This window comes from Rattus norvegicus, chromosome 13 (genome assembly GCF_021556685.1).
Source record: "Rattus norvegicus strain SHRSP/BbbUtx chromosome 13, alternate assembly SHRSP_T2T, whole genome shotgun sequence".
NCBI lineage: Eukaryota > Metazoa > Chordata > Mammalia > Rodentia > Muridae > Rattus > Rattus norvegicus.
The window spans coordinates 50,061,552-50,076,995 of NC_141546.1; the positions used below are offsets into that span (position 1 = coordinate 50,061,552).

At 49.7% G+C, this 15,444-nt stretch overlaps 2 protein-coding genes across 2 annotated transcripts in view; both read left to right on the top strand.

Annotated features, from left to right (window-relative positions):
• The first annotated feature begins 3,195 nt into the window (after window positions 1-3,195).
• Ascl5 (achaete-scute family bHLH transcription factor 5) lies at window positions 3,196-4,664 on the top strand. Its single transcript, NM_001398588.2, has one exon. The coding sequence runs from the start codon at window positions 3,423-3,425 to the stop codon at window positions 3,987-3,989; it is 567 nt and encodes a 188-aa protein (NP_001385517.1). The 5' UTR covers window positions 3,196-3,422; the 3' UTR covers window positions 3,990-4,664.
• Window positions 4,665-5,343: 679 nt separating this feature from the next.
• Cacna1s (calcium voltage-gated channel subunit alpha1 S) overlaps window positions 5,344-15,444 on the top strand; it is a 70,238-nt gene continuing 60,137 nt past the window's right edge. The window contains 2 exon segments of the mRNA NM_053873.1: window positions 5,344-5,662; window positions 7,098-7,203. Of these exon segments, the coding sequence (NP_446325.1) occupies window positions 5,511-5,662; window positions 7,098-7,203 (258 nt within the window). The 5' untranslated portion in view covers window positions 5,344-5,510.

The following is a 15,444-nucleotide window of genomic DNA, read 5'->3' on the forward strand; positions in this document are numbered from 1 at the left end:
GTCCTGGGACCTTTATTCTCAAGATAGCAAAGGACCAAGACCTCTAAAAATAGTCGCATTTTTCTCATCACCACACTGTGGCGCTGTTTACAGTCATTTCTACCAGGGAGCTCAAAGGCAGGTTCTCTGATCCTCATAGATCTTAGAAGTTGGGAAGGGGGCCACTGCTCCTGGTTGGTTTTTTGTTTGTTTGTTTGTTTGTTTGTTTGTTTGGGGGGGGCGGTGAGTGTTTCTAAACTCAGAGAAAGGATTTTCTCATTATGGTCTCAGAGGTGAGCTCATAATAGTTAGCTCCAAGAAGAACTCAATACCCCACCACTAGCAAGACATCTTCCCCGGGGTGACCCGAGTGACTTCTCTTAGCATAGGCTAAATACTAGAACTGTAACTGCAGTAGGGCATCCCTCTAGCAGGAGCTGTAACTTAATAAGATCCTTCATTAGGGCATCCAAGTCTTTCAGATACCCTGATGGTCATCAAGAGAACTACCACAGAAGAGGAGAAAGCTGGACATGATTGGTTAGCATTTATTACATCATGATTCCTAACCACAGGACCTTGGACAAATGACTTAACCTTTATGTGTCTCTGTTTTCTCACCTGAAAAATCAGGTAATATTAACTACCTCACAAGAATGGTGTGAGGACTTGAGGACGTTTGAGACTAGCACTGAGAACAGTGTCTTACACACCATGAGGAATAACAGCTAAAATTATCATTATTTCACGGCAAGTTTGCTGACTGGGGTGGGCTTCTGTTTGAGTCACCTTTCTGAATAGTTTTAAACAAAAAAAAACCCACTAATGCATGGACTATTTATTTTAAAAATAAGTCCTGAGGGGTTGGGGATTTAGCTCAGTGGTAGAGCGCTTGCCTAGGAAGCGCAAGGCCCTGGGTTCGGTCCCCAGCTCCGAAAAAAAAAGAACCAAAAAAAAAAAATAAGTCCTGAATGTTGAATCAGCATGAGAGGTCGAGTTCTTAAAATTGTCATTGATACAAATAAACTCCTGCCCTCTGTCAGATCAAATATAAATAATCAAGTCTCCGTTTCAAAAATTTAAAGACACAGAATACTACTGGCAAGGATCTCGAGCAATCTGTATGAGCCCAGCACAGTGTGAGCGGCTTTAGCATTAAAAGGAAAAACCTTACCCCTGCCCATGGGGACTCATGTCCTGAGCAAATTCTCAGATACTCAGTCTTGACAGCCCAGGCTGGGACCTGGAAACCCCACCAGGACATCTAGATTCTTGTTCCAAAACTAACTCTTATTCTAAGACCAAGCTACCATCGGTGGGAAGCTCTGGAGGTCTGTTAAGAAGAGCAGGGAGAATTTTGGTCGTGATGTTTTATACATCAGCTTCCACCCTCGAGCAAGTGCGAGACTCTGAGGCTTTGGAACCTTGTCTGTTGTTCTCAATCAGCATTGAGGAGAAAGCTGACTGGGGACAGACTCAGACCTGTGAAAAGGACAAAAGTGGGAGGGTATAGAGGACACTCAGAAATCTGCGATTGTCACCAGCTTCTTGGGCAGGGAGAGGGTTGGCTCTTTTCTGCCACATAGACAAGACTGGCCCACAGCCAAGGCCTAGGGACACCCAACTTTCTCAATGCAGGCCGATTACGCACCCATTCAGTAAACTCTGAGCATCGTGCTCAAAGGGGAGAGCGAAGAACAGAGCTCTGAGCACCCCAAGGACACTTAAGAACACTGTGAACACTCATGGGGACAGGGAACAGGGCCAGAGAGGCAGAACATAGAGCTGGAATCTGATAAGCATAGCCAATGAAACCTGGCGGCACTTAAGCCCAACACAGACCAATTATTTCCAAAATAACAGCTTTCTGAAACCTGGGGAATGGCTATGTGTAATTATGCCACACCCTGGCAAACCCAGTTTTTGGCCTAATCCTCTTTCTTGGTTATTCAGACATGATTTATGAAACATCTATTACATACTAGGGACAGGGCTCAGCTTGGACAGATACAGATTGAGTTCCGGGGCAGCGAAGGCTACACAGAGAAACCCTGTCGCCAAAGGGGGAAAGAAAAGAAAGGAAAAGAAAACAAAAGAAAAAAGGAAAGGAAAGGAAAGAAAAGAAAAGAAAAGAAAAGAAAAGAAAAGACACCTTGTAAGGTGCCCTTGTAAGGTGTTATACAGGAGAACACCAAGATGGGGTGAGACCCATATGTCCTCCTGAACCCGTGGGACCTGGGACAGGGCAGGTGATAGTTTGACCCTCAGGGAGCTTTGAAATAACTAAGCACTAAGTGCTTTGTAATTAGGGTTACCTTCCACCAGAGAGAGGCTTGTGTTGAGATAGCTGCTGCTCCTCCTGCTAGTTCCATCATCTCTCTTAACCGATGTTATCACTGTTAGTCACGTCTCTGTGTGTGGATATGTGCGGGTGAGCCTCCAGTCCTCCGTAGCTAGTGTCACAGGCAGTTGGTGAGCCCCTGGCTGCTGGAAACCTAGCCCTCTGTACAAAGCAGTACCTGCTCTTGATTGCAAAGCCACCTCTCTAACCCCCCCCATGCCCCACCCCCAGTAGGCTGTCTCCCGTTTTAGATGTCAGGCCCTGGAAGGAAGCCGTGAGGAGATGATCCGAGTTCTTAAAGGACATAATATTAACGGCTGCCGTTATCAGCTAGGCCAGGTTACCGGGTGCTCCGGGGCTGTGTTCTTACTCTCTCAGTTGCCATCTTAGGAACTGTAAAGGATGTTTTCTATCTCTCCAAAGACGGAAATACATCCAAGGACGTCACCTGACGATTGAGGGGTGAACATAAGATTTGAGCTCAGACCAACAGCTCTCCAGATCCCCACCCTCTCTTCTCCTGATCGTTTCTGGAGATAGGAGTACCACAAAAGCCTTTCCTTAGTGATATGTTCGCTTTTCTCTACTTTTAGCAAAGTTCTGGGACCTCTTCTGCTGAGCTGCCACGCTCTCCGCCTCTGCCCAGGTCCCCTCAGATTGGGGATCCTGCAACAAGATCCAGTGAGGAACAAGGACTGGGCACTGGGGGATCTGGTCACGGAGGCTCGGAGGCTCGGAGGCTCGCAGCTAGAGCCAGGGACAGTGCTGGTGTTGGGCTGCAGGAAGAGGCAAGACTTTCAGTTCAGGAGGACCAGGGAAGAGAAGAGGGAGAAAGTCCTCAGATTGCACAATTCATGGCACCGCAGGCACGATCACAGCAGGTACCTGCTGAGCCCCTGCAAGGAAGGCTCTGCACTTGTCCGGAGCTATGACTCACATTAGGAAGTCCAAGCCATCCCAAAAAGGCAAAATGAAGCCTTAGCAACTCGCGGCACCCCAGAGTGCTAGCGATGTGACTTGTCCCCGTTGTCAGGACCATACAGAGTCTGTGCAGAGGCCATTCGGTGAGGGCCTCACTCTGGGTCCAGCTCCACAGGGAACAATGAACAGTAACTTCTGTCGAGCTCTGGTGGACCGCGGGTCCCCGGGGGGCATACAGCTGGGTGTCGTGGCCCCTGCAGGACCGACGCCGCTGGCAGCCACTGAGCCCCTGGGCAACGTACCCTTTCTGTTATACCCGGGACACTCCGAGCCGTCTTACTACGATGCCTACACTGGGGTGTTCCCCTACGTGCCCTTCCCCGGTGCCTTCGGGGTTTACGACTACCCGTTCGAGCCCGCCTTCATCCAGAAACGCAACGAGCGCGAGCGGCAGCGGGTCAAGTGCGTGAACGAGGGCTATGCGCGCCTCCGCGGCCACCTCCCTGGTGCCCTGGCTGAAAAGAGGCTCAGCAAGGTGGAGACACTGCGCGCCGCCATCCGCTACATCAAGTACTTGCAGGAGCTGCTGAGTGCGGCCCCCGATGGCGCGCCACCCACCGCCACCTCCCCGCCGCCCGCCCACGCCGGCCACGGTAACGCGCTGCAGCCCCCCTCCCTGGTGGCCGAGTCCAGTGGGTCCTCCTTTTCGCCTTCGCCTTTTTTGGAGTCGGAGGAACCCAGCCTTTGATTTCGCCAGAAGCCTCGACTTGTCTCTCTAGGGAACAGCTTGGGGGCTTCTGGATCGCCTGTGCCGAGCAGGACAGTGGTGTTCGAATTCTGTGATCCCACCTCCAACCACTTGAGCCAGATGTGCGGGCCCGGGGTAGAGTTGGCGAGATAGGGATCCCAGAAGGTGATGACTGCGGTGAGGAGCAGAGTCCTGGACAGCTCCTGTACCAGCCTCAGCGCGGCTCTGTTGTCCACCACACCAAGTCGCACTCTGACTATTATGCGCCATCCCTGGGCCTTCCACAAGATGGCCTCAAATACTAGCGAGGATCTTGATGGCCTCTAAAGACCAGGAATTCTGAGGGAGGGACAAGGGAAGTTAAAACCAGGCTGCTTGCATTCAGCACCCTGGAGCTGACAGACTTGGGAGGAGTGTGTGTGTGTGTGTGTGTGTGTGTGTGTGTGTGTGTGTGTGTGTGTGTGTGTGTGTGTGTGTGTGTGATGTCGCTGGTGCCCATTGGCTTCCTTGTCAGAGAGTGGTCACCTCCCCTCTCTTACCCTTTTCAGTATAGTCTCTTCTGGTCTTTTCCCAGGTTAAGGGCTTAAATACCTTCCCCACCCCAAGACTTGTAAGCTTCTAGGGTCCAATGACATTGTGTTTACATCAAGAGCTAAATAAAAAGGGATTGTTGAATTTTGTGATTCCTGAATTATTGTCTATGCCCACCCTCCACCTTGGGGGTGTTCGCTAGCAAGTGCAGTCAACTAATATTTCCGGAGAGCTTTAGTGTCTGCTGAGACTGAACGCTGGAGAGGTCAGGGCTCTGGAGAGAAAGCACACAGACCTTGTACAGTGAGGGATCGGAGGGCCAGGGGCCCTGTGAGAACAGTGCACACTCAAGCTTGCCTGGAGTCTTTTCCTCTAGTAAGAGAGTGGCTCCGTATCTGACAGGAGAAGGCATGAGGGCGGCAAGTGTGAGAGGGGTCCTGGTCAGATCCTGACAAGCACTGAGACTGGCGAGAGTGAAGATAGGCTGAGCTAAGCCAACACTCCCAACACTTTCTCTGGACAGAGCCACGGAGCTAGGGTGGAGAGAAACTCAATCTCCATACGAGGGACCTGTCTGAAGTTTGTGGCTCCACTGCACAGGCTGCTCTCCCTGAACCCCACTGCCCCAGCTGGGAGGCCTTCCTGCCTCCCATTGCCCCCACCTCATCCCAAGCCTGGATATAAAAAGTCACCCCTTTACTCCTAGCCCTTGCCTCCTTGGGGGCAGACTGGGATGTCACTGGCTGGACTGGAAGGAATGACAGCTGTCTGGCTGCGGGAGCTTGGGCTGGGCAGGAGGGGCTAATTTTACTCTCTGGGAGCAGAGAGAGTAATCCTCCCACCCCCACACCCGTCCGCCCGCCCTGTCTGACTGCCTCAGCAGGATAGGCTCAGTCAGGTCCAGTCCCCAAGGTGGGGGCACTGGGGACACAGGGAGGAGAGGGCAGTGGACCGGGGGAGTGAGGGAAGGGAGGGGTGTCAGGGAAAGCCATGGAGCCGTCCTCACCCCAGGATGAGGGCCTGAGGAAGAAGCAGCCTAAGAAACCCGTTCCTGAGATTCTGCCGAGGCCACCCCGGGCCTTGCTCTGCTTGACTCTCCAGAACCCCCTGAGGAAGGCCTGCATCAGCGTCGTGGAGTGGAAGTATCCTTTTCAGTGCCTGGGCAAGATGGAGCAGGGAGCGGTGGGAGCGGTGGGAGGCTGGGGTGGTCACAAAGCTCAGACTTTCAGCATCAAGGTGACCAGGCTCTTGGAAAATGGGTGAACCTACCGCAGGCCAGCAGGAAGGGAGGTCTCCACCACAATGGAAAGAGGCTCCTTGGAACCTGAGGAGAACACTTGGGTCATAGGTGACAGCCATCGAGCTACCGAGCATCTTGGGGAGGGCCTGTGTTCATGGGAGTCTTTCTAAGTGTGTTCAGGTCTCTGTCATCATGGGGTGCCACCTAAGGCTTTGCACAAGATGAAAGACAGAGCAGCTCCTGAGGAAATCCTCCACAGAGGGAGGGTGGAGAAGGAGTGACAGTCCAGGGACAAGTTCCACTGGCCCTAGTCCCAGTTACAAATGAAACTGGAGAAATAGATTTGAGGGGAGGCCTGCTCTTATTGGCTCTTGGATGCTGACGAGCAAACTTGGATGTTTTAGCTCAGAAGTAGTGCCCTGGGGGCAGGGACCTCAATCTCTCTCTGGGTTTGTTCTGGAAATAACAATGACAATATCTGGGTTATTTGGGGGAAAGGAGGGACTGCAGAGAGGAGGCCTGTGTTGAGTGGGTTCTGAGAGTCAGGAATATTTGAAATGTTTTTGACGTGCTCTGGAAGAATGGGATTCCATCAGCTGTTCCTTGGGGGAAAAGAGAACTGGGAATAGACGCAAGGGTAAGAGAGCCACGGAGCCATGTAGAGACAGTGGGTCTGGGGTCGGTCTGATCCTCACTGCTACACTGTGCCAAGCCACATCACCTCCTTGCCATCTCTGGAGAGAGCTGTTTCCCCTGACAGGGTCTCTCCTTTCTCTACTCTACAATCCTGAGCCCACTCCTCCTACAGATCTTTTACATGCCAACCCCATCCCCTGCCTCTCTTTAAACACTGAAACTTCTGGGAAGAAAATGGGGTTTGATCCAAATCTATCTACATAGTATGCCTTTCGCGCCCCACCCCACCAATACACCAAAGACTCTGACTTTCCCTCCTCACATTTGCTTCCTAAATGGCCAGCCAGTCAGGGAGGGCAGATCTCAGAGAGCCCCTAGAACTGGCCACTGGGGGCCACGGGGGTGGGGAGAGGTGTATCTGGGAGTGCAAGCCTGCACACATGAGTGTGTGTCACATAGCTCTGAAAATCTGGTTTCCTCTCCACTCCCCTAACTCCTGTCCCCAGTTCTATTCAGCCTGAACATAATCAAACTCCAGGACCCCCAAGCCATTTTGGGGTACAAGTCCCTACAAATCATTGTATGGCCTGACTATCTCTTAGAATTATAGTGATTGTGCAAACTGGCCTTTAGGAATTTCTTGCCCTCAATCCCCCAAATCCCACAGATTGCACGAGGTCTTTCCTTAACCCTGGTTCTAGACCCTTCGAGACCATCATCTTGCTCACCATCTTCGCCAACTGTGTGGCCCTGGCAGTGTACCTGCCCATGCCAGAGGATGACAACAACACTCTGAACCTTGGCCTGGTAAGAAAGCCTTCCTCTCAAGTTTTGCAGCTCCAGCCTGGGAGTCACCTTGCACTTGGTTTTGGTGGGAGATGCTGCTGTCATGGGTCCCTCACAGTGCAGACTGATGACCTCACACTGCCGAGCTACTCAGTGGTCCCGAAGCTTACCAGACTAAGCGGGTTCAGTCCAATTCCATGATACCTGTCAGGCAGCATTCACAATGCCAAGCACCCACCAGGTACAAACTCACCGAGCTTTCCCAAGCTCATTGATGTAGAACTGAGACAGATGTAGAAGCTGGGGCCTCAGCAGGGTGAACCAGAGATGGAAAGCACTAACCACCTTCTTGGTTAGAGTCCAGACGGGGACATTTGATATAGAAATCTTTAGAAAGGGCATCACAGGCCTCCAGTGCACTCTTTCCTGACCCTTCACCAGCAACACAGCAAATTCTACAGTGAGTGGTTCTCATCTTTGAATTATTGAATCTTTGCAGTGATCTCCATGGTGTAAATTAGATCTCTGAAAAGGTAGATAGGTAGATAGATAGATAGATAGATAGATAGATAGATAGATAGATAGTTAATAGACACACAGAGAGATGATAGATAGATAGATAATAGACAGACACACAGAGAGATGATAGATAGATAGATAATAGACAGACACACAGAGAGATGATAGATAGATAGATACATAGACAGATAGATAGATAGACAGATAGATAATACACAGACAGACACAGAGAGATGATAGATAGATGATAGACAGACACACAGAGAGATGATAGATAGATAGATAGATGATACACAGACAGACACAGAGAGATGATAGATAGATAGATGATAGATAGATAGAAGACAGACACACCGAGAGATGATAGATAGATAGATAGATAGATAGATAATAGACAGACACACAGAGAGATGATAGATAGATAGATAGATAGATAGATAGATAGATAGATAGATAGATAGATAGAAAAATAGATAGATAGATAGATGATAGATAGATAGATAGATGATAGACAGGCAGACACAGAGAGATGATAGATAGATGATAGATAGATGATAGATAGATGGATGGATGGATGATAGACACACAAAGATATGATAGATAGATAGATAGATAGATAGATAGATGATAGATAGATGATAGACAGGCAGACACAGAGAGATGATAGATAGATAGATGATAGATAGATAGATGATAGACAGGCAGACACAGAGAGATGATAGATAGATAGATAGATAGATGATAGATAGATGGATGGATGATAGACACACAAAGATATGATAGATAGAGAGAGAGAGAGAGATAGAGATAGATAGATAGATAGATAGATAGATAGATAGATAGATAGATAGATAATAAAACAACAAAACCCCACCTGCAACCCTTGAGGATTGGAGTCTAGGTACATCATGCTGGGTGGCACCCATATAAGCTTCCAAAAGGGCCTCATACCCTGGTCTTCCTGTCTTTGGAATTTATTCTTATGTGTATTTTAAAAATACCTTTATTCATTCTTTGTATACATGCACGACTGGGAGGGTATAATGTCCTCAGAGGCTGGAAGATGCCATTGGAACCCCTCGAACTGGAGTTAAAGGCAGTTTCGAGCTGCCCAGCGTGGGTGCTGGCAACTGAACTCAGGTCCCCTGCAAGAGCAGCACTCACTCTTTTTTTTTTTTTTTTTTTTTCCGGAGCTGGGGACCGAACCCAGGGCCTTGCGCTTCCTAGGCAAGCGCTCTACCACTGAGCTAAATCCCCAACCCCAGCAGCAATCACTCTTAACCACTGAGCCATCTCTCCAGCCCCCCTTGCCCTTCTTTTAGACGTATCCATAGGGAGGCAAACTTCTAGAGAAATCCACTGAGAAACAAAGGGCTGACAAGGGATGTGACTCAGGGGTGAGATACTTGTTCAGTATCCAGGAGGCCTCAGCTACCCCTCTACTAACACACACACACACACACACACACACACACACACACACCACCACCACCACCACACCACACACACACACCACACCACACACACACCACACCACACACACACACCACACACACCACACCACACACACCACACACACACACACACCACACCACACACACACACCACACACACACACCACACCACACACATACACACCACACCACACACACACACCACACCACACACACACACCAAACCACACACACACACACCACACACACCACACCACACACACACACACACCATACCACACACACACCACACCACAACACACCATACACACACACCACACACACACACCACACACACACCACACACACACAACACACACACAACACACACATACACACACACACCACACCACACACACATACCATACCACACCACACCACACACACATACCACACACATACACACACACACCACACACACATACACCACACACACACACCACACACACACACCACACACACACAGACACACACACAGACACCACACACACATACCACATACACATTACACACACAGACACACACACAGACACACACATCACACACACACACCACACACACACACACCACACACACACACCACACACACACCACACACACACACACCACACACACACACACCACACACACACACCACACACACACACCACACACACACCACACACACACACCACACACACACACACCACACACACACCACACACACACACACCACACACACACACCACACACACACCACACACACACCACACACACACCACACACACACCACACACACACCACACACACACACACACCAGGACAGGACAATCGAGTCCCATTCTACAGGGCTTTCCTCTGCATTGAAACCACAGAGTTTGGAGAGAGGGGGCCCATCTGCATGCATCCAGGGCCAGAGTGTGCATCTCTGCCTCTCCTCAGGCTTGTTTCCATGGTAATCTATTCTGAATTGGGTAGAAGCTGGGTGCTAAATGTGTACTTGCTGGGTATGGAAATAACCGAGTTCCTGGAATGGAAGAGGAGTGGGACTCGGCAAAGGCAGAGCCAGTGCAGCTTCTGCTGCCAGAGGAGCTGCTGTGTGCAACTGGGGGCTTCTGCAGAGGAAGCTCAATCACCCATGTCCATGGATTTAGGGAGAGTTATTGGCCCACCCTGTGCTTTGTGACTTCATGACTTGATTCCACGAGTACTTTAAGAAACTGAAAGCTTTTGGTAGTATCTGCTTATGATCCTAGCACTGGGAGGTGGGGGCGAAAGGCTCCCCAGGGCTCACTGGCCAGCTTTCCCAGGGGAATCCGTGAACCCCAGTTCCCAGAGAGACACTCTAGCTCAAAAAACAAGGTGGACAGCTCCTGAGGAGTGATACCACCCCAGGTTATCCTCTGGTCTTCACATGCATGTACACACATGTACACATGCATCTACACATGCATGAACATGCACATACTCACATGGGCATACGTGTGTATGCATGAACACACACACACAAACACACACACACACACACACACACACACACACACACACACACACACACACACATGAAGTTGAGTATTTTGAAAGAAGCTGCCTGCTTTTAAGGACATCAAATCACACCTTAGTGATTATATGGTCTTCCAAATTGAAAACAAAATGGATAACTGAATGTGGTGTTTGCCTTTAGTCTGTGGCCTGGAGCTTCAGAGCTTCAGTCAAATCTGGAGCTCAGAGACATACCATAGTGAGTGCCCTAGAAGAGGGCAAGTGAGCCAGCATCACCTGGCAAGGCAGCACTCCTGGAGACAGCAATTACCTGGGAAGAACCTCTGGTCTGACCCTGTAGGCCACACGCAGGGTCAAAGGCTGCTTCAGCCTAAGCCTCTCCCCAACTCCTGAGGTCCCCTTAGCACCCTGAAGCCCCATCAGCATCCTGTGGTCCCTACAGCATCCGGAGATCCCCCACAGCATCCTGAGGTCCTCTCAGCATCCTAGGGCCCCCTAAGTATCCTGGGGTCTCTTCAGCATCCTAGGGCCCCCTCAGTGTCCTAGGGCCCCCTCAGCACTACTTGTCCATCATAATTATCTCCCCCAAAACCCAGAAGAGGACAATGAGCAGGGACAGAGCAGAAGGAAGGTGGATTTAGTATTTATCTCTCCCTTATCCTTCTGGTGACTTTGAGCCTACAGAAAGTTGGCAATATTCCAGTTGTCTACAACACTTATCTTTTAAAAGGGACGACTCTAAGATGAAATCTGACTTAGTTTTCCTGTTTTATAAATACATATTCAGTGCCTAGAAATACCCCCCAGATGTCATTGTGAACCAAGAGGACAGTTCCCATCTTCATGGGAGCTCAATTAATTAAGCCAATTAGATAACTAATTACAATATAACCAGTTAAATGTGTACTTAAAAATGAAATGAGCAACACGCAAGGCCTGAGGAAGAGAATCGACACCAGTCTTGGGGTCAGAGAGGCTCCCAAAAGTTTGAATGTTTAACCCAAGGCCTGAAGGATGCCGGCAGGACCAGTCTGTGACTATGTATCGGCAGGACCAGTCTGTGACTATGTATCGGCAGGACCAGTCTGTGACTATGTATCGGCAGGACCAGTCTGTGACTATGTATCTGTTCAGCCCTTGGAATGAATGCTCTGGGTTGAAATTTTCTTTTCACCTTTGAATTTGTGTTTTAAGTAGAGTCCCCTGGGACAGTGACCCTGGCAGCTTGAAGACTCGACCCCCACAAACTCTTGAATTCTGCCATCCTCTGACTCTAAGCATAGGCTCTTAGATTCTTCTTCCCCGGGGCCCTGGGCTCTCTGACTGAAAACTGGGAGTGAGAAGGACGGACATGGTTGTAGATATCCTCACCCTGGTCTGCCCTGCCATAGCCCACACGGTGGGCTGCTCTGCAGAGTGGAGAGTCTAAGGCACAGCCCCCATCTAAGGACACAGTGCCTCCTGGAGTGGAGGGCTAGACGCCCGTAGGTTTTGCCTACTCACCATGGTTTGCAGTAGCCGCTTTGTGTGATGGAGGAGTGTCTGGTTCCCCTTCTTTATATCTGGAGGGGTCCCAGGATGGCGACTGTTGGTGGTGAGGATAGTAGAAGAGGTCTTAGCAGAAGGTGTGACCTTACCCATACAGTAGTCCAGTGACAGGTAATGCCATACACGGCCATCTAAAGATGGTGTGGAAAAAGATAGATTTTGTTTTGTTTTAGCACCTTTATGAGTGGGGACTTCCTACTTTTTGGGGGAAAAAAATCTTCCCTTTTCATATGAATGGAGTCCCAACCCCTGTTCTCATTCCCAGTGATAGCCCAGGTGCTTGGTGAGGGATGAGGGGTGGGGTGGGAGCATGACTTCATGGCACCCAGGAAGGCTCAGCAGAAAGAGGGTTTGGGTTGAAGGAACTACATGGGCAAAGTGGTTTTGCATTTTTTTTAAAAAAAATGTATTTATTTTTATTCCACGTGGAAATGTGGCACTGGGAAATGAACCCAGGTCCTCTGGAAGAACAGCTGGTGCTGTTAACCGCTGAGCCATCTCTCCACCCCGTTAGGGTAGTATTTTTTAAAGCTTTTTGGGCCCTCACGTGGGGTGGGATGAGCTCTAGGAAAGGCGCACAACACTGCCCCTGCAGGAACTGAAGCAGGCCCTGAGGATGGAGACGGTTAAGAGGGTGGTCTTGAGAAAGATTTTGTGTAATGGGCAGGATGGGACTTGTAGACTATCGAAGGTGACTGGCTGAAGAAGGGTGTAGAGACAGAGCTTATGGAAGGCAAACACGACTGTGGGTTTCAGAGCAGGGGACAGACAAGTGGTAGTGTCACTCAGAAAGGCAGCTTGGGGAGTAAGTTTAAGTGCATAATCAAGGGTTGGGGATTTAGCTCAGTGGTAGAGTGCTTGCCTAGCAAGCGCAAGGCCCTGGGTTTGGTCCCCAGCTCTGAAAGAAAAGAATAATAAAAAAAAAGAGTCTTCCAAAGTGCATAATCAACCATTTTGGTTACAGGCGCCTGTGCCTACAACTTGGACAATTGGTCCTGCAGGGTGACAAATGTCTCCTGCTGTGGCATATGCCAGACTGGCTAGTATGTAGAGCAGGCAAAAATGGCTTCCTGTTAGTGCCTTGCACAAGTCGAGTCTGCGTGTTGGAGCATGGCTATGACTGAGTGCCCTGGCACTTGCCTGAGAGGATGGGCTCCCACAGGCTGCCCCCGCTCCAAGTTCCCTCCCACACTCTCTCTCCATCTAGCACTCCATGAGAGCACTAGACCTGTATTTAAGCCTCGGGTACCCTCTGCCTCTGCCTATTGTATATTAGCAGGGAAGCCACAGGTCCTTCCCGAACAAAAGAGGAAACTGAGGCCCAGATAAGGCAAGAAGTTATGGGGATATACAATCAGTAAAGGGGTAGCAAGATAAGGACTGGACTGTTGGTATTGTGTTCTGGAAAGTCTTATGACCCAGTGATGGACAGGGGTGCGGGTTCTAATCAGTCACATTGGAGGAGCAGTATAGCACGGTGGTTAGGGCAATGGATCTGGACTGGAATAGATATTCTAGAGTCCCACTCCCTTCATGAAGATGTGTTCTTGGACATATTGTATAATCTCCACATTCTGTTGGTAGCCTTGTTTGTGGTGGAATAACCTGGCATACTTGAGAGAGGTTTCGGTGTGAATGACGATCTAGGCTGTAGCACCATATACATTAACATTGGGAGCTTCATGTTGAGGGTCTCCATGTTCCAAGGATACAATCTCCAGTGGCTGAGCCGAATGATTATGCCATAAAAAAATCCTTCTGCTGAGGGAATGTAGTTCAATACTCTTGGCCAGTATCCGTAAGGTCCTAGATTCAATCCCCAGTAATGGGGGGTGGGGGGAAACGAATCCCTCTCCATTCAACCCTCCATCTGTACCTGTTCGCTTTAGCCCTTCGTCTCTCTTTGAGTCCCTAGTGTGTCTGACCTGCCTTCCTAGTTCCCCATCACCATCATGGGCAACAGCAACACTGAGTGTTTGCGGAAGGCCCCCTTCTATACAGTGTAGTTTATATGCTTCCCAGTCAGCATCACCTCAGGAAGATACAAAGAGGCTAAATAACCACCTGGCCCAGCTGGCTCCAGACCATGCCTGAGTCCTTTGTAGAGCAGTCAGCACTGGAAGAGAGAGGGCAGGGGAGGAAGCAATCAGAATTCTAGCCTCTCACTGTAGTAATCCTGCTGTGAAACGGTTGCTCAGGACAGAGAAGATGCTGGGGGTGTCCGGTCTAGCCTTGGAGACTGACTTACCCAAGAGAGAACTTTGCTGTGTCTTGGCTCAGGGTGGGGATGAGGGCTGTGACTGGTGCAGCCCTGCTTAGCATTCTTCTGGGACAATAAAGGCTAAGGGAGAGACCCCGAAGGGATGCCATTGTCAGAGTAGTTAAAAGGTGGCAGTCGCTGAGCTGTCCTAACAAGGAAAGCAACACATCTCATGCAGCTGAGAAACAAGATGAAAGCCTGCACCCCAGCCCAGCCCCAGACTCTCCTGTCTTGCCCCGAACCCAAGCTTTGAAAAGGGGCTGCTCCTGCTCTGACTTCAAAGGAACTTTTCGGGAGCGCCATGGCTGACCTTAGGGGACCCTTGAGAACCACCCATGATGATCACGGTCCTAATTACCAATGATAAACAGATTGCGTTTGCTACAATCTCTTCATTCAAAGCAATCCTGGGTCAAAGTATGACATTCACAGAGTCAGCCATAACTGATTAAGACAGAGAAAGAAAGAGCATGTGTCAGCAATGAACCCACTCAGGAGAATGAGCGGGAGGGTGAGGCTGGTTCACAGAGAACTGAAGGAAGAGGGTTAATGGCAGTGGAGAAAGGACACAAGACTAGTGATGGTATACACAGTCTATGGGCAAGAAAGCTAACCGTGGGGACTACGTCTCTACATAGCCCATCTCTCAGGACCCAGTAGTGAGAATGAAACACAGGAACGCCCCTCAAGGCAGTGGTTTCTAAAGGAAGGACAAAAGGAGTGTTCCTGCCATCAAGGGACATTTGCAATGTCTAGAACCATGGCATAGAGGAATTGACGCATGACGGGTATACATGAACTCCTGGTATAGGACAGTCATAATATCTGACCCCACTGTCAGTTAGGGCTGAGGTGGAGAGACCCTGCCTTAGACAGTTAAATAACTTATATAATATTCCATTGTGGGTCTGGCCAGATGGCTCAGTAAGTAGGGGTGCCTGCTGCCAGGCCTGATGCCCC